Here is a 19,026-nt window from a genome sequence, read left to right as displayed (position 1 = left end):
ATAGGCTGAGACCAATTCCCCTGAGTGAAGGAGACTGAGATGTGATCTTATAGAGGATCACAAAATCATGTGGGACATGATAACAGGGATTATCACAGTCTTTTTTTTCCCCATGGTAGGGAAGTCTAAATTAGTGGTGTAAGTTTAAGATGAAAGAAGACTTAAAAGTCACTTGAGGGGCTAGCTTTCAAGAGGGTGGTGTGTATATGGAATGAGGAGCCAGTGGAAGTGGCAGAGACAGGTACAATATTTAAACTGATACACGGATAGGAAAGGTTTAGAGGAATATGGGCTAAACACAGGCAAATAGGACTAGCTCAGGAGGGCATCTTGATTAGCATGGATGAGTTGGGCTGTAAAACTCTATAACATTAACCAAGATCTTACAACATCGATCGAAGAATGATGAAATTTTCACTGGACCAGTGAGGAGGATGAAGGCAGCCTCCCGTTAAATAAAAGATGTTTCATAATGTAAGAAAAATCAGGGTGGCTCAGTGGCACAGCTCGTAGATCTGCTGCCTCACCCTGTTGTGACCTGGGTTCCAGCCTGAGCTTTGGACTTTGTCTATGTGGAGTTTGCACATACTCTGTATGATGAATTGTGTTTTGTCCAGGTATTCCAATTTCCTCCCATATTGCTGAAGTATGCAGGTCGTTAGGTTAACTGGCTGCTGTATATTGCCTTTCTGTATAACTAAATGGCAGGATTTGAGGGTGTGGGGGAATGAGACGGAGTTGATAAGAATGTGGGGAATAAAATAGGTTAACGTAAGTCTGGCAGATTTCTACAGATGTACCGTGTGGAGCAATCTGCCTGGCTGCATCAGCAGCTGGTATGGAAGCGCCAATGCACAGAGTCGGAAAATGCTGCCGAGGCTTGTAAACTCAGCCGGCGCCATCATGGCACAAGAAACCCTTCCATCAGGGACATCTTTAACAGGGGATGCCTGAAGAAGGCGGCGTTCAGCATTAAAAACATCTGTCAAGGCAGTGCCCTCGTCTCATTGCTCCTCTCATCAGGAAGACACACACTCAACATTTTAGGAGCAGCCTCTTCTCCTCTGCCATCAGATTACTGAACGGGCCATGAATCCATGAACACTTACTCATTTTTGCTCTGTTTTTGCACTACTTATGTAGAGTCGTAGAGAAATACAGCACAGAAACAGGCCCTTTGGCCCATCTAGTTTATTTTTTATATATATTTATTGCAACTTAGTCATTTTATACATATCACACTATACTGCTGCTGTAAAGAAACAAATTTCATGACATATTTCAGTGATAATAAACCTGATTCTGATTCAAATTCTGAGGTATGGTCAACACAGGCTCAGTGGGCCGAATGGCCTGTTTCACTGCTGTATCTCTCTATGACTGACAAGCAGGAGACCTGTTGAGGTTTCATAGGAAAATCATAACCATCCTCTGCTGAACTTACCTGTTTTTCCTTTCATGAGACATCAAAACCAACTTCTTGGCATTTATCTGGAAACAGGTTTACAGAAAAAGACTATTTGCACTAAAATGCTATGAACTGCTCTGTACCCTCCTCCAGTAACTCAGGTTCCAAACTTATGCTGGTGAGCAGCATTTCACATTGACCTCATTCCTCACCTCTGCTCCACCCGTCTGCCTACTTTTAAGATGGATTCCTTCTTTGGACCTCCATCAAAACTCTTGTGAGAAATGAACCTCAGATGCTCCTTACTCTTAATAAATGCTTTACTAGAACAATGAAAATATTATTCAACAATCAGTAGCAGCCAAGTCAAAATTTAATATCCTACCAGACACAGAGGCAATAAATCCCATCTCATTTATGGCAGTTTTCAGTTCCTCTGAGTTTGTTAATGCTGGGTCAAAGTGGATTGTTGCTTGCTCTTCGGCTGGTGAAACTTCAATTGATTTCACCCCTTTTCTTTTGGAGATCTCACTCTCTATAGACTGGATGCAAAAATTATGAGCTATTCCTCCAATGTTGAAAGCAGTTGTGATGGTGGAAGTTTGAAAGTGCTTTTGAGAACTACCATTTGGCTCGTGTATTAATGGTGTCAGTGGAATTGACAAAAAAGGCTCACTTCTCATTTCCATTCCATTTGGAAGATATACTTTAAATTTTCCTGGTGGTAAAGCCTCTATAGCTGATTTTAATGATGTTGGATTAGTCAAGAGAGGATCATACTTTGCAATAGCTTTTTTTTCCTCCAAGGACACTGTGATACTCTGCACTCCTGGGAGCTCGCTGATATTCCCTTCAATGTTAGAGACACAGGACTTGCAATGCATCCCCTCTATGCAGAAAGTTACTGTCATGGGGTTCCTGACAGAATGTGATGCCACCTTCTTTGATTTCACTGGTTTATTTTGTTTACCATCTTGTGAGCTGTTCACACCTCGTTTTAAAGAGCTTGTCCTGCTCTTGATCGTGGCTTGAAAACCCGCGTCATTAATTTGGTTTTGAAGCTCTTCGGGTTGAATCACCTGAGGCTGGTAAATTATAACTGCTTCTTGGTTGTTAAGGGAGACTGTGACTCGATTCACACCATGCAGCTTTCCGATTTTGTTTTCAATTGAGCTTACACAAGAATGGCAAGTCATGCCTTCCACCTTCATTTTCACCGTTGCTTCAATGGGTAAATGAACTTTCTTCTCAAGCAGTGGTGGATCTTGATTAGAGAGAAATGCTTCAAAGCCCATGTCATCAATTGCCTCACATATCTGTTGAGCGGTGATTATCGTTGGTTCATACTGCACCAGAGCAGTATTGTGTTTGAGAGAGATCCTAATACTAACAATGCCATTCTGTTTAGAAATGTGTCCCTCTATTGACTGCACACATGACTGGCAAGTCATGCCAACAATATTGATATAGACATTGCTGATCCCAACTGGTAAAGGAAATAGTTCACTCAGGTTGGCCTCCAGTCCAACGTTATTGATGCTGTACCGCAAAGACTTTGGGCTTTGTTCTGTAGGAGTGTAGACAAGAGTATCATTGTGTTTCCCTAAAGGCACCTGAAAGAAACAAATGGTACAAGGTTATTTCAGAGGTTGCTTACCTCCAGGGCAACACAAAAGGCTGCAAATCATAAAGGCAAGAAAGTCCGCAGACACTGGAAATCCAAAGTAACGCACACAAAATGCTGGAGGAACTCAGCAAGCCAGGCAGCAGCTATGGAAAGGAGTAGGCAGTCGATGTTGCAGACTGAGACCCTTCTACAGGATTGTAAAGGAAGGGGAAGATGCCAGAGTAAAAAAGGAGGGGGAGGGGAAGGATGATAGCTGGAAGGTGATAGGTGGGTAGGAAAGGTAAAGTGCTGGAGAGGAAGGTGTCTGATAGGAGAGGAGAGAGAACCACAGGAGAAAGGAAAGAAGGAGGGGTCCCATGGGGAGGGGATAGGAAGGTGAGAAGAGGTAAGAGGCCAAAGTGGAGAATAGAAAAAGAGGAGGGGGGAGAGAAATCGCTTTTTATCGATATATATGCCATCGGGTTGGAGGCTACCCTGACGGAATATTACATGTTTCTCCTCCACCCTGAGGGTGACCTCATCTTGGCACAAGAGGAGGCCATGGACCAACATGTCAGAACGGGAGTGGGAACTGGAATTAAAATATTTGGCCACCAGAAAGTTCCACTTTTGGCAGAGGAGCTGCAGGAAGCGATCCCCCAACTTACAACTGGACTCACCAATGTAGAGAAGGCCACATTGGGAGCACTGAACACAATAGCAGATTCGCAGGTGAAGTGTTTGCCTCACATGGAAGGACTGTTTGGGGCCCTGAATGGAGGTGAGTGGGCTGATGCTGGGATCTGCAGCAACAAATAATCTGCTGGAGGAATTTAGCAGATCGAGCAGCATCTCATGGGAGGGGGAAAGGGGGTGAGGGTGGTGGAATGATTAATGCTTTGGGTCAAAACCCTGTATCAATCCTTTCTTGAAGAGTGAAGTGACATTTGCAATTTTCCAATTCTCTGGAACCATGCCAGAATCTAGCAATTCTTCAAAGATCATTACTAATCCCTCCACGACCAGCTACCTCTTTCAGAACCCTGTGTGTATTCCATCTGGTCCAGGTGACTTATCCATCTTCAGACTTTTCAGCTTCCCAAGCACCTTCTCCCTAATAATAGCAATTGCACTCACTTTTGCCCCCGATGCACTCTCACACTTCCAGCATACTGCAAGTGTCACATTATTGGCCACATATTTCATCTTATCCTCCTTATGGTTTTATTAGTTGCCTTCTCAAACAAGAGAAAATCTGCAGATGCATGAAATCCAAGCAACACACACATTACGCTGGAGGAACTCAGCAGGCCAGACAGCATCTAGAAGAGTACAGTCTATTTCTCCTTCATCTATGTGTTTATCCAAGAGTCTCTTAAGTGCCCATAATGTATCTGCTTCTGCCACTACCCCTGGCAGTGTGTTCCATGCACCCATGTCTCTCTGTGCAGAAAACTTAACTCTGACATGTAGCCTGTGCTTCAAAAGGTCAGCGATACTTTCAGATACGGATCCTGATGTGCATCATCTGCTCTCCTCATTGAAACAGGAGGACTGAAAATTACAGATCATGATGAAGTGCTGTGGTCCCACCACATCATGTGGATACTGACCTCAGAGCAGCTCGATCTGTTCTAAAGGCACTTAATCTGGAAGCAAGGCACAATGGTGCAGGTTGTCCTCACTGTGAAGGAAGGAACATCTCCACAGGGACTGTGTGTTGTGGCCGCCGCTAACACTACTGACAAGAACAGATGTACATGTCGTAAGTAGACTCAGTAAAGATGAGCTTGAGTAGGCATTTCTCTCCTTTCAGTTTCTAACCATCACCCAGAGCCCGGTTTGACGGAGCTATTTTTGGGACATTCTTGGTGACATACCCCATCCAGAATATTTTTTGTGCATTTGCTTCACTGGTGTCTTTTTCAAGCAGACTCTTTTCATACCACATGGAAAGACCATTCAGCCTATGAAATTCATGCCAATTTACTGTAACCCATTCACACTTATATATCCATCACACCCCCCTCATCTATCCCAACTCCATCTCAAATCTTCTGCCACCCAGTTAATCTACTAGCACATCACAAGGCCATAGGAGGAAACCAGATCACTTGGAAGAAATGGACATACTGTCCATGGCTGCATCAAACTGTGCCTAAATTCAGTTTTCACAAACACCAGGCATCACTAACAAATGCTTTGGGAACCACACAACAAGATCTACCATCTCCTTTCCACAGGGTCTGGAACACTGCCTGATTATTGCAATCAAGGGTGTTCTTCTGCAGACTTTTCTACAAGGGATAAATGGTAAGGACTGAGGTTCTCCTCCAATGCTATGAAGAATGAGTCTGGCCACATTGCCACAAAATGATTCCTTAATTTGGATCCTGTCAGATGGTGATATCCTGTTTTTCAAGCATTCTCTCATTTGACAAAATGCCTCCTTGTCAGGGTTTTCAGACAAGTACCAAGACATTACATGATTGGTGGTGGAAAGGACATTTCCCATCAAATCCTTCATGCAAAGCCAATGTCTCAACACCAATGTACGCTCTCCTCAGGGTTTAAAGTTCCAAGTAAATTTATTATGAATGTACTTATATGTCACCATATACTACCCTGAGATTCATTTCCTTGCAGGCATTCACAGTAGAACTGAGAAATACAATAGAATCAATGAAAAACTGCACACAAAAATCGACAAACAAGCAATTTGTAAAAGAAATAAACTCTGCAAATAAAAAGTAGCAAAAAATACTGAGAATAGGAGTTGTAGAGTCCTTGAAAATGAGTCCATAGGTTATGAAATCAGTTCAGCATTGAGGTGAATGAGGTTAACCACACTTGGTTCATGGGCCTGATAGTTGAAGGGAAATAACTGTTGTTGAAGCTGGTGGTGTGGAACCTAAGGCCTTTGTACCTCCTTCCCAATGGCACTAGTGAAAAGAGAGCCTGGCCTCATTAGTGAGAGTTCCTGATAAAGAATACTGCTTTCTTGTGGCAATGTTCCATGATCAAGGTGGATGCGGTGTATCTCTTTCTGCTTACCAAGAGCTTTTTGTAAGAGATGCTTTAGTATTCACCAAAGCTCATCCTAAATTCATGCATAACACAGGACTTGGCACTTTTTCTGGCTGTTGCCAAGGAAACATGCTGAAAAAAACATTAACTGCAGCTGGAAGATTATCATTTCATTCGAAGATGACTTCTGGGCTGCCCAAGACTTGCTGGTCTTCAGATGCAAGGTGGTGCTCATGAACAAATGCTATAAACAGGAATATCCTGGGTGTAGAACTAAATGCTGAGGGATGCAATGAAGCTTGCTATGGCCACTGCAGAGACTCTTTTGGGAACGGCCACAGTTAGAGGCTGGAACTAATGAAAAAAAAGCCTTCAACTTTTTTCACAAGGAATAAATATGACATTTTAAAAAGCCTTAAAATTAATCTTGATTGTATGAATGGTTACTTACAAATGTACTGTAATTTGTGAATGAATGCTTTTAATTTGAAATAAAGATGACCCACAGTGATTTTTTTTTACAGCTACCAGGCTGAGCAATAATTACCAATGCTCACATCCAAAACAGAACAAATTTACCCTTGGTTGTTTTTATCTTTTAAAAAAATGTAATTGCCTAACATAATAGTTCTCAAATGGTTAAACTGGATAGATAAGGAAATCAGAAATGTAATTGCTGAAGCTCATTATATTTTTTGTTCATATAATTAAAGTAATTATGACATACTGGTTCTCAAATAATGGTAGAGCTCCTGGGTTTTTCACCTTTAATCTCCATTCACAAGCTGAACTGTAATTTCCCCAAGTGCATTGTCATTCAGACTAAAGGCTTCTAAAATTACTCTAACTCAGTATTACATATTCCCTTAAACATAAAGCAATTAAAGTTCTAAATACTTTTCCAAACTTCGGAAATGATGTAATACCTAATGATGCAAATGCTGGCTCCTGGTAACTTTAATAAGTCAAATTCAATTATTTTACGGCATTACTAAATTTTCTGTATATTTTAGGGAATGTTTTCTGTGATTCTGTTTGCTTTCAATATTAAGGACTGACAAGAGTGTTCTGCTTATATTACAGAAGTTTAAAAGATAGTAAGATGTGCCTTTGGGATGGTTCCATTTTTTCAGTGCAGACTACAAAACTCTGATCTTGATCATAGTTGTGAGAGAAAAAGACTATTAGATAGATAGATAGATAGATAGATAGATAGATAGATACTTTATTCATCCCCATGGGGAAATTCAACATTTTTTCCAATGTCCCATACACTTGTTGTAGCAAAAGCTAATTACATACAATACTTAACTCAGTAATAATATGAAATGCATCTAAATCACTAACTCAAAAAGCATTAATAATAGCTTTAAAAAAAAGTTCTTAAAGTCCTGGCAGTTGAATTGTAAAGCCTAATGGCATTGGGGAGTATTGACCTCTTCATCCTGTCTGAGGAGCATTGCATCGATAGTTCACATAACTGGTTTAAGGTGAGAGGAGGCAGATTGAAAAGATACCTGAGGGGCAAGTTTTCACTCAACTTTAACAAATAAGGTCTTGAAAGAAGTAGACCACGTGTAAGTAGATGTGCAGTTCAAATCAGCATCATGATCGCCACAGACCTCATGAACCAAGGGGCCAGCTGCTATACAATTCTATGCTTGATGTTTAGTACAAGGTTCCATATATTTCTATTTATTAAGGGAATCAAGGAATGTGTACAGAATACAGCCATAATCTTGAATGGTAGAACAGAACTGAGAGACCAGATAGCCTACTTCTGCTTCTGTTTCTCATGTTGTGTATTCTTAACACTGTCAGGTCACTGCTAGAGTATCGAGTCCAATTCTGGACCCCTTATTTAAGAAAGGATGTGTTGGCATTGGAGAAGATCCAGAGGATATTCATGAGAATAATCCCAGGAATGAAAGGGTTAATGCATAAGGAGTGTTTGAGGGCTCTAGGTCTGTACTTGCTGGAGTTTAGAAGAATAAGGGGAGAGTTCATTGAAACTCGTCAAATATTGAAAAGCCTAGGTAGAGTGGACATTGAGAGGATGTTTCCTATAGTGAGGGAGTCTAAGACGAGAGGACACAGCCTCAGAACAGAAGGATGTCTCTTTGGAGCTGAAATGAGGAGGAATTTCTTTAGCCAGAGGATAGATTAGTAAGAACATCAAATGTTACAGAGGGAAGGCAGGCGAATGGAATTGAGAGTGATAATAAATTAGTCATGATGGAATGGCAGAATGGATGATGGCTGAATGGCCTAACTCTGCTCCAACGTCCTTTGGTCTAAGTGGGAAACTCTGGAATGGTTCTAGGGCTGAGGAGTTTCAGCTAAAGGATAGACTACAAAAGCTAAAAACAATCACACAGTGGGTAGCCATGAATTTGAACACACTTTCTGAAAGGGTGGTAGAAACGGAATTAATCTGAGCAGTCAGGAGGTGGATGGGAACAGAAGAAGAAATAATGTGCAGAGTTATGGAGAAAAAGTGAATAACTGTCTACTGGGAGATAGTAGTGATTCCATGGGCCAAATGGCCTCCTTCTGTGCCATAATACTTCCATAATTATTTGACAACTCATATAATGATACAGTATGGAAACAAGCCATCCATCCAACTCAGCCAAGTCAAGTTGACCCTTCATTATTAATACCATCATCTAGTATGTAGTCCACAGCACCCTACACACCATCCCCTGCCATGCCCAAGCCTATTCAATTCAAGTACTCAACTAGACACTTCCTAAATGCTGTCAGAGATCCTTCCTCAACCACTTTCTCAGGCAGTATATTCCATTTAGCTATCACTCTTTAGGTGAAGAAGGTCTTCCTCATATCTCTTCCCCATTACTCTAAAGCTGTGGTTCATCTAGCTCTGATAAGGGGGAAATATTTCTGCATCTGCCCTGTCTAAAGCCCTCAAAAATTTATATGCTTTAATTATGTTCCCTCTTAACTGCCTCTGCTCCAGGGAGAACAGACCTAAATGATAGAGTCTCTGATCATAATTGATTTGCGAATTGTTCCATCCCAGGCAACATCCTGGTGAATCACCACTACATTCTCTTTATCGTATACTTTTCATTCCTTTCAAAGCAGAACTGTACTTCACTTTCCAAAGCATATGACTGTGAATCACTGATTCCAAAATGTGACTATTATATGTGTTGGCATCTGAGACAACTATATTTGAAAAGTTGTTGAACTGCAGATGCTATAAATTCAAAACAAAAAGAGAGTGCTGGAATATTCAACAGATCAGGCAGCTCCTATAGAGAGTGAAAGAATGTTACAGGTCAATGACTCTTCATTAGAACATTAACCCACAAAATTCTCCAGGCCTACTGTGTAGTTCCTTGAATCAGTTAAAGGAACATACGCTTCGCATTACTTATTCCTACACTTTGCGTGAGAGGTAGGAACTGTGTAAATTCAACGGAAGAGAAAGCATTGATAAAGTATTGAAAACCCACCATATAATCAGCAATAGAATTTCAAAGGTTTAGCACAATGTTCTGCAGACTCAGACAGAAATTTTCCAAATATACAGAATCCTTCAGCTTTATTTAGCTTCATGTATATTAAGACATCATGAATAACATGATGCACAGAGCAAACTTCTACAAACAGCCCTTTGATAATGAGAAAAGAATACCATAAAATAGGAGCAGGATTAGGCCACTTAGTCACCCCACTGTTCAACATGATCACTGCTGATCTGTGCTGGCCTTATCTCCTTATCTGGTCAGTTCCCCATGATCCTCAATTCCTCAGTTTGCCATACATTTATCAATCTACACTCTCAATATATCTATTGAGCTAGCCTCTAGCACTCTCAGTTTTAAATAATTGGGCCCTGATTTTGTAGTATTAGCCCACTGTTTTATGCTCAATTCTCTGAAATGGGTCTTGAACCCAAAACTTTCTCATTCAGAGGCAAGAGTAGTATAAATTGATGCGTGATTGACAATGTTATTCCAGTGAGCTTCTCATAACAAGAGAAGCTAGACACTTTGGACTTATATTCCTTGGAGTTTAAAAGAATGGTGGGTGACCTTATTCAGACATGAAGGATCCTAAGGGGTTCTTGGCCGGGTAGATATTGAAATGTTTCCATAAGTAGGTGGGTTATGAACAAAGGACAAAGTTTTTAAAAAAAGAGGTCAGTCATTTAAAATTGTATCTTCTCTTAGAGTGTAGAGAGTCGCTGGAATTTTCTTCCAGTAAGGGTGGTGGACATCAGATCATTAGATATATTTAAGGTGAAGGATAAATATTTGAAAGATAGAGGAATTCAGGGTTATGGGGGACTGGCACAGAAGAGGTGTTGAATCCCGCAGACTGGTCATGATCATTATTGAGAAGCCTGGTGGCTTATTTCTATCCTAATTTTGGGCTCTTGACAATGATATATTAAAATAACCATCAACTTCTCAGTTGAGAGGACATTTAGGAAGCAGCAATAAATGCAGATCTTGTTAACGATATTCACATGACATAAAGGAATAAAAGAAAACAATCTATGGTCTTTAGAAATAGGTGAAAGTGCATCCAATTGCTCAGGGTTCATCCTGAGAGTCAAGTGTTTAGTTTTACATTTCTGGTTTCTAAATTACATGCTTATATTGATTTGTTTCAGTTCACTAAATTGATTGCAAGAAAATGACAATGGAAAGGGAAAATATCCTTAAGGACAAACAAGACGCACACACAAAATGCTGGAGGAACTCAGCAGGCCAGGCAGCATCTACAGAAAAGAGTACAGTCGACATTTCAGGCTGAGACCCTTCATCAGGATCCTTAAGGGAGAAGTTCTTCGAGTTGTCAATTCCCTTTCATCATTAAATGTGCTTACTCTGAAGCCTCTCTTACTTTTCTGGTCCAACCTGCAGGCTCCACTACCAAAACTCCTATATAAAACATTATCCCTTCATTAACCTATTAATACATTTCCCAATTTCTGTGGAGTATAACACCATCAAAGCAAAAATATCAGGAGAAAAGCTGACAAAATCTTTGTAAAATTAGGTCAAAAAGCAATCTATTAATTGGAAAAAATTAGTGATACAGAATGTAACAAAGCCTTACATTTAGTAAAAAAAAATTAACTGTTCAGACAGAGTAAATATGGTAAAAATATCAAAGATGCATAAAAGAACTGCAGTATCATTTGGACTGCTACATGTTCTCAAAATAATTGAAAGCAGATTTTGATGCTTCACAGAATTCTGTTTTGAGAATGCCTCTGTTAATATGATGATTATTTGGACAAATGCACCGCATATAAATTTTACACGTAGGTTGAAAGCAGATGAAATCCAATGCCAGCAAATGTGAGCAGATACATGGAAAGGCTTGTTGATATGAGACAGCAGAGGAATTTGGCTGAGGTTCAGAAGATTTTAAAAGCAGAACATAAATCACATAAGGTCACTGAAAAGCCGACAGACAATGGTTTTACTGCAAAATAACATGGAAAACACAAGATAAAATGAAATGGTAAACCAGTAGAAAGATTGAAATCAGGGTGCTATATGCAGTTTGGGGCACCATGTTGAGGCCTTAAACAGAAAGGAAAGGCAGATTCATTAGACTACTCACTGAAAGGAAGAAAATTTGAATATTTGGAAAAACTGAGGCTACCTTCATTAGAACACCAACACTTATGATACATCAAACTATACAGCACAGCACAGACCTTTCGGCCCACATTGTTCTGCCTACCTTTTAACTTACTCCAAATTCAGATAAACCCTTTCCTCCCACAAAGCACTCTATTTTTCTTTCATGCACGTGCCTATTTTCGAGTCTCTTAAATGTCTCGAATGTATCTGCCTCTGCCACCAGCTGGGGCAGTGCTTTCTATGCACTTTCCACTCTCTGTGTGAAAAACCTACCTCTGACACCCCCTATACTTCCGTCCAACAACCTTAAAATGATATCCTCTCCGTACTTCTAGCACCATCAACACCTCAATTAGAAAACAGACTGGACAGTAAACTAAGGGCTAATTCAGTCCTTCACCTTATTCAAGGCCAACCAGCTACCATGAGTCATTGTCTTTATTTTCATCCTTTTTTATTTCAGTCATTTTATAATAATTTCTTGTCTCAGTTGTAGATTTGAAAAGTGGACCTTGCTCTAACATCCACTTTAGATGGAACATTCTTCTTAAGTTAAGCATCTGTCCTGCAGCACTCCACTAAAAGGATGTCAAACACTATTGGACTTTTTTAAATTTTTCTCTTTTGTTCCCTTTGTTTCGACTCTACCTTTTTGTAATTGTTTATGATGACCCTCGTTGGGCACTGGTCATAATTTGGCACTTTTAAAGTCCTGAAGGGTATTTGTTTTTTTACAATTCTAACCATTAGCATTTGACTAAAACATAAAGCATCACAGAAAGCAGTTACCATAGTTCTCCTTTGTTCTGTCCTTTACCCACTAACCAGCCCTAGTATCAGTGGACTTTTGACTATTGGTTTTGATCTTCTAGGACATGGAGTAATGACATTAATAAGTAACTTCACATAAAGAGCTGAATATTTTTCTCCAATAAATAATAGACCTTAATCTATATTAAACATATCAAAGTGATCATTGCTTGCCATAAGTGATATGTTACTTACTATTGTAATTGTTTGTAAGCTTTTATATGATGTTATTTAGAGATTTGTTTATTTGTTTATCTGCAGTAAACTACATAAGACCATAGGACCCTAAGATACAAGAGCTGAATTAGGCCAGTCAGTCCATTGTGTCTGTTCCACCATTCAATCATGCCTGTTTTTTTCTTTAGTCATCTCTATTCTCCCACCTTCTCCATGTAACCCTTACCAAATCAGGTTCTCAATATTACTTTTATTTGCATGGTATGTCTTATTCTCCACATTGATGTTTGTCCATCTTTATGCATAGTTTTTCATAAAAATTTTTTTATCTTTTGTTCTTGTAAATGCCTGCAAAAAAAAATCTCGAGGTAGTATATGTTATGGGCAGCAAGGTAACATAGCAGTTAATATAATGGTTTACAGTGTGAGCAATTAGGGCTCAATTCCTGCCGCTATCTGTGAGGAGTTTGTATATTCTCAATATGACTGCGAGAGTCTCCTACAGATGTTCCAGTTTCTTCCCACATTCCAAAGGCGGGGGGGATTAGCAGGTTGTGGCCATGCTATGTTGGCACCAGTAGCATGGTGAAATTTGTGGAGTACCCCCAGCACATCCTCAGACTGCGTTGGTCATTGATGCCAATAACTCATTTCACTGTATGTTTCAATGTACATGTGACAAATAAAGTTAATCTTTGATCTATTCTTTAACATATATGTACTTTAATAATACGTTTATTTTGAACTTCAAAATTTGAATCAAGAAACTATCAATCTCTACCCTAAATACACTTTGCCTCCTCAGCCCTCTGTGGCACAGAATTCCACAGACTTACTACCTTCTGGCTGAGGAAATTTCTCAGTTCTAAAGAGAAATCCCTTTATTCTAATCTCAGGCTTCCTACGAATTGAAACATCCTCTCCACACCTACTCTGTCCAGGCCTTTCAGCTACAATGCTGCATGCTGCAATACTGTCAGATAAGTTGGGTTACAATCATAGATGCTGAAAATTCAACTGAAATAGAAATCACTTGTTAAATACTGAATATTGAACATTGTTGAAAGAAATTCTTTCCATGTACAGTAACAGTCAAGAAAGCAATTGCAAGGCATCTGGATTTCACTTCACAGTGATAAGCCACCCTCGACACCATCCGAACATGATCCACATAAAATGGTATGGCACTAACCTGAGCTGAATTTGCCTCCTCTTTGCTAGAATCACACATCTGTGAAACGTTGCTTTTGTCACAGAGCAGCAAATCTTTATTCCTTCCACGCTGCGCCCAAGTGCTTGTAGTGACAGGTGACTGAAGTGCATTTCCAGAAACTGGAGGTGAAGTATCATTGTCACTCAGTTCAGAACCCATGCTATCTGCCTTGGCTTGGTCTTGAACCTCATTGTGTGTGGTTTCTTTTCTAGATCCTTTCATTGCTGCTTTCTCAACCACTCAGTGAAAGCACAAAATATCAAAATCTCGGTGTACCCTTTGACAAGAAAGAACTCCTGCTATGAAGTCCAGGTAAATGGAATGATTTGAGTTGTTAGTTGTTAAACAAATACAACAAACTGCACACAGACTCCACCCACTTCAGTCATTGGCTTCTTTGCACTATGCTTTCAATGACCTGCCTCCAGTGCTATTAATCTTTGTACACCACAGGTCAAACTGAAAGCTGTTTATTGTATCTGATATCTGAAACAAGGGGAAAACATTGTGCAAAGGTGCCTCAGTCTGTCACCATACAATACTTTGTGCAATTCATTGCTACAGTATTAGTAATTAAGCTGTGAAAGAATTTCAAACCTTGGCTGTGATAGATTTAATTAAAACACAGTTCAGTTTTAATGCCCACAATTAAGAAGCAATATCAAACTAAATTTAAATCATAGGACTTAATAAACAGATTTTCCATCAGAAAGCATGATGAAGACTCTGTTTCAATTATCTTGAAGTTCGAGTTAAATGTGAATTGTTTGTATTCAAAGCAGTCACTTGAGTCCAATCTTGAGTGATATAGTTAAAAAAGGTTTCTTAAGCAACAGAAGGTGCAGGTTAGCAACTCCAAATAAACACATGGTGGATCCTGTAATAAGAACTTTTAACTGTTTCAGGAAGGAACATTATACTAATTGACTCACAGAGCAAAAGAAATTTAAGCACACAGCTTCAAACTGATTGCAACGCCCAAACATCCAGAAACAATGCAATTGATTGAAATACAGTCAATATGTTAAGATTAGCTTTATTTGTCACCTGTACATCAAAACATACAATAAAATGTGTCATTTGCATCAAATGAAATCAGCCAGAATTGTGCTGAGCAGTCTGCAAGTTTTACCATGCTTCCAGTGTCAACATAGCATGCCCACAACTCACTAACCATGACTAGTCTTTGGAATTTGGGAGGGAACTGGAACACCCAGAGGAAACCCACACAGTCATGGGGAGAACATACAAACTCCTTACAGTCAGCAGCAGGAATCAAACCCCGATCGGTGATCGCTGACACTGTAATAGCATTATGCTAGATGCCACCCCTAATGTCAAAGTTCACGTTGCTTGCCATTTAAATGATGATGGCTCTTTAAGTTACTTGATTAATAAGTGGCCAGATGTATCAGCAGGGAACAGTGTCTAGTTCAAATTAAAAAGAGCCTGCACTTCTTAAAGGAAAGGCTCATGGAGAAATTGATGGTAATCATGCAGAGTGATTCGGACCCAAGAACCTTTGAAATTAAGAAACAGGGGAAAGAGAGAGTTTCAAGGTTTTGGGTCCGTACACTGGAGGTCTTGGTGGATTAAGTGAAAAGTGAAAGAGGTAGCCTATATTGTCAAAAACATCTGTACTCGCTGGAGAGGAGATTGAGGATCTCACTGAAACCTACTGAATATTGAAGGGCCTAGATACAGCAGATGTGGAGAGGATGTTTCCAATAAGACCATAAGATATAACAGCAGAATTAGGCCATTTGATCCATCAAGTCTGCTCTGTCATTTCATCATGGCTGATCCATTTCCTCTCAGTCCCAGTCTCTTGCCTTCTCCCTGTAATCCTTCATGCACTGACTAATCAAGAACCTGTCAACATCTGCCTTAAATATACCCAGTGACTTGGCCTCCGTGGCTGCCTTTGCCAATGAATTCCACGCCCTGGCTAAAGAAATTCCTCCTCATCTCCATTCTAAATGGACATCCCTCTATTCTGAGGCTGTGTCCTCTGGTTCTGGACTCCCCCATCATAGGAAACATCATCTCCACATCCATTCTACAGAAGTCTTCCAACATTTGATAGATTTCAGTGAGATCCCGCCTCATTCTTCTGAATTCCGGTGAGTACAGGCCCAGGGTCATCAAATGCACCGCATATGATAGTGGAGGAGTCTAGGACCAGGGGCACAGGCCTCAGAATAGAAGGACATTCCTTTAGAATGGAGATGAGGAAAAATCTTTTTAGCCAGAGAGTGGTGAATCTATAGAACTCATTGCCATTGACATCTGTGGAGGTCAAGTCATTGGGTATATTTAAATTGGAGGTTGATAGGTTCTTGACTAGTAAGAGTCAAAGGTTACAGGGAGAAGACAGGAGAATGAAGTTGAAAGGGAGAATAAATCAGCCATGATCAAATCGAGGTGCAGACCCAGTGGGGCAAATGTCCTTATTCTGCTCCTATGTCTTATGGTCTTCAAAAGCAGCAGAAGCATGCAGCCACAGAGGTTAACACCGGTAATCAATCCCAGAGATCCTGTATGAATCCACAAAAAGTTAAATTGCCTTACCTCAGTAGTCAGAGAGAGTGAATATCACCTCCCACCAGCTCCACTACTGACTACTGGTCACTTCATCAGACTTCAGTCTACAACCTATCAATCAGGACTCAGACTCAACATTCTTCTGTTCAATCCCATCCTCAGAGTCCCACCAGTGCTGCACATCTCACCCCACAACTAACAGCAAGCACACACTACCTGCTGTTCATTCATGAGCGAGATATCATGAAATAGTTAATGGCATTCATTAAAATACCCTTCTCACTTCCGGGACACAGCAGCACAGATCGTAGAACAAACTCCAGGAAGTCCTAATCTCCATGGAGGGGATAATGCTATTCATTAATGGGGTATCTGTAGCTGAAGCTGTGATCAGGACTGGGCTGAAATCATCCAAGGTGCTTAATAATGCTTAATCCTTTTTCTCACTTCACTGCTACCCCATAATCGCACTCTCTTCATATTAATAAAGTTACAGATGGCATAAATGCACACTTCCTAGATTTGCTAAGTCTCCCCATTCCAACCTTGTGTGCAAAGGAACTGCAACCTGTCCAAGCAGTGGAAGAACAGGTCAGAAACACTGGTAATGCAATCCCCCTGTCATTCAATGCCACTTTAATACCCACAGAACCTTATACTAACAATAAACGGTGAGAGAGTAATTGTAGGTGCTGGTGATCTAATCTCTCTGTCCACTTAATCATCAGAGAGAAATCAGATCAATTATCCACCAAAACTGTGTCCTTAAAAAAAACCCACCATGTTTCTACCTAGTCCCATCTACCTGCACCAAAGCTCTCCATATCTTACCTATCCAAATTTCTCTAAAATGATACAACAAAACTAGTACCCTCCACTTCTTTTGGCTGCTCGTTCCACACTTGCATCCCCTCTAAGTGAAGAAATCCCCCCCTTAGATTCCCCGTAAATATTTCACCTTTCACCCTAAACCATATATGTCAAACTCAAGGCCCGCGGGCCAAATCCGGCCCACGGTGGAATTATCTTTGGCCCGCGAGATAATATCTAATTACTATTAAAGCTGGCCCCAGTAATCGAAGCGCCTATGGCGTATGATATGGCTAATGCTGAGTTTATTCAGGTACCAGGTTTTCAGGGTTTTTAGTGTTTATTCGGCAGTCTTCTTCATAAGAAACGGAATTTGTAAAGTGAAACACTTTGTAGTTATAGCAGAGACTGAGACACATGAGAGCAGGCTGAAAAAACGGAGGCAACGAAAGCTGCGTTCGCACGCGTCCGACTGATCCAGCCCGCATGAAGCTGCACTTTGCTCAATCCGGCCCGTGACCTAAAATGAGTTTGACACCCCTGCCCTAAACCTATGACCGGTAGTTGTAGTCAATCTTGTATCGCTTCAGTTACTTCTTTTCTGTCTGAATAAAGGAGCACCCAGCTGAAGGGGAGCCACAGCCTGTTGAAGAATTGTTGTAAGCTGTAACGTGAGACACCAGTTTATGGTGATGTAAATAAATAAGCAAATGCTAATTATAAAACAAAGCAAAATCACATACCTATAATAAAGCAATGCAAATGATATCTTCATTGATAAAACTTGCTTTCAAACGTAGGTATACCAAAAAGCCTTTTGGTTTGAATATTTCCATCTGCTACTTCTGTTGCCATCCATAAAATTAATTTTTATTGGTCTTCTGTGTCATGAGCCTTAATTGTAACCATCTCCTTTTACTAACAAGACCTTTGATCTGTATCTATTACAATCAAACCTCCACTGTATGAAAGTGTGCACAGAGTTCATGAAGAACCTGGATAAAACACGATATCTGCCACTAAAGCACCATTCAATTTTCCTCGTGCTCACCACACAAAGGGAACTAATTTAATTACTGTTGGTAATTATGAAGCCTTATGATTAGGGAAGTCTAACTGTTTAGGAGTAGATAATTATCACAGCACAAAAGGCACCACGCAACCTACTGAGTCCGCGCCCACTAATCTAAAACGATAAAGCTAAGTCATTGAGTCCTCAGGTGCTACAGCACAGAAACCGGCCCTTCAGCCTTTCTAGTCTGTGCCAGCCTGGTCTTCTGCCTAGTCCAATCTACCTGCATCATAACCCTCCATACCTTCCTCATCCATGTACCTTTCCAAACTACTCTTAAATGTTGCAACTGAATTCACATTGGCCACTTCTGCTGGCTGCTTGCTCCAGACTCACTCAATCTTTTGAGAGAAGAGGTTTCCCCTCAGATTCCACTTAAATATTTCGCCTTACACCCTAAACCTTAGATCTCAAGTTCCAGTCTCTCCCATCCTGATGGGAAAAATCCTGCATGTGTTCACCCTATCTATAACCCTCTTAATTTTGTAGAACTCTACAAGATCTCCCCTCATTCTCCTGCTCTCCTGGGAATAAAGTCCTCACCTATTCAAAATTTTCCTCAATGCACTCAAGTTCCAGCAATATCCTTGTAAATCTTCCAAGCTTATATCTTTCCTGTAAGCAGCTGACCAGAGCTGCACACAATACTTCAAATTAGGCTTCGACAACATCTTATACTATACAACATCAGCATAACATCACAACTCCAGTTTACCACATTATCAT

At 40.4% G+C, this 19,026-nt stretch overlaps 1 protein-coding gene across 3 annotated transcripts in view; it reads right to left on the bottom strand.

Annotated features, from left to right (window-relative positions):
• LOC140726945 (copper-transporting ATPase 2-like) overlaps window positions 1–19,026 on the bottom strand; it is a 113,820-nt gene that overhangs the window by 73,596 nt on the left and 21,198 nt on the right. For 2 of the 3 annotated variants that reach the window (XM_073043983.1, XM_073043982.1), the window contains exon 2: window positions 1,794–3,021. In XM_073043983.1, the coding sequence (XP_072900084.1) occupies window positions 1,794–3,021 (1,228 nt within the window). Of the gene's footprint in view, window positions 1–1,793; window positions 3,022–13,853; window positions 14,190–19,026 lie in introns of those variants that run through there. The other variant, XM_073043981.1, reaches the window with a different exon arrangement.

Source organism: Hemitrygon akajei, chromosome 4, assembly GCF_048418815.1.
Source record: "Hemitrygon akajei chromosome 4, sHemAka1.3, whole genome shotgun sequence".
Classification (NCBI taxonomy): Eukaryota; Metazoa; Chordata; class Chondrichthyes; order Myliobatiformes; family Dasyatidae; genus Hemitrygon; species Hemitrygon akajei.
The sequence above is the reverse complement of the archived record's forward strand: the minus strand, read 5'-3'. Positions and strand labels throughout refer to the sequence as shown.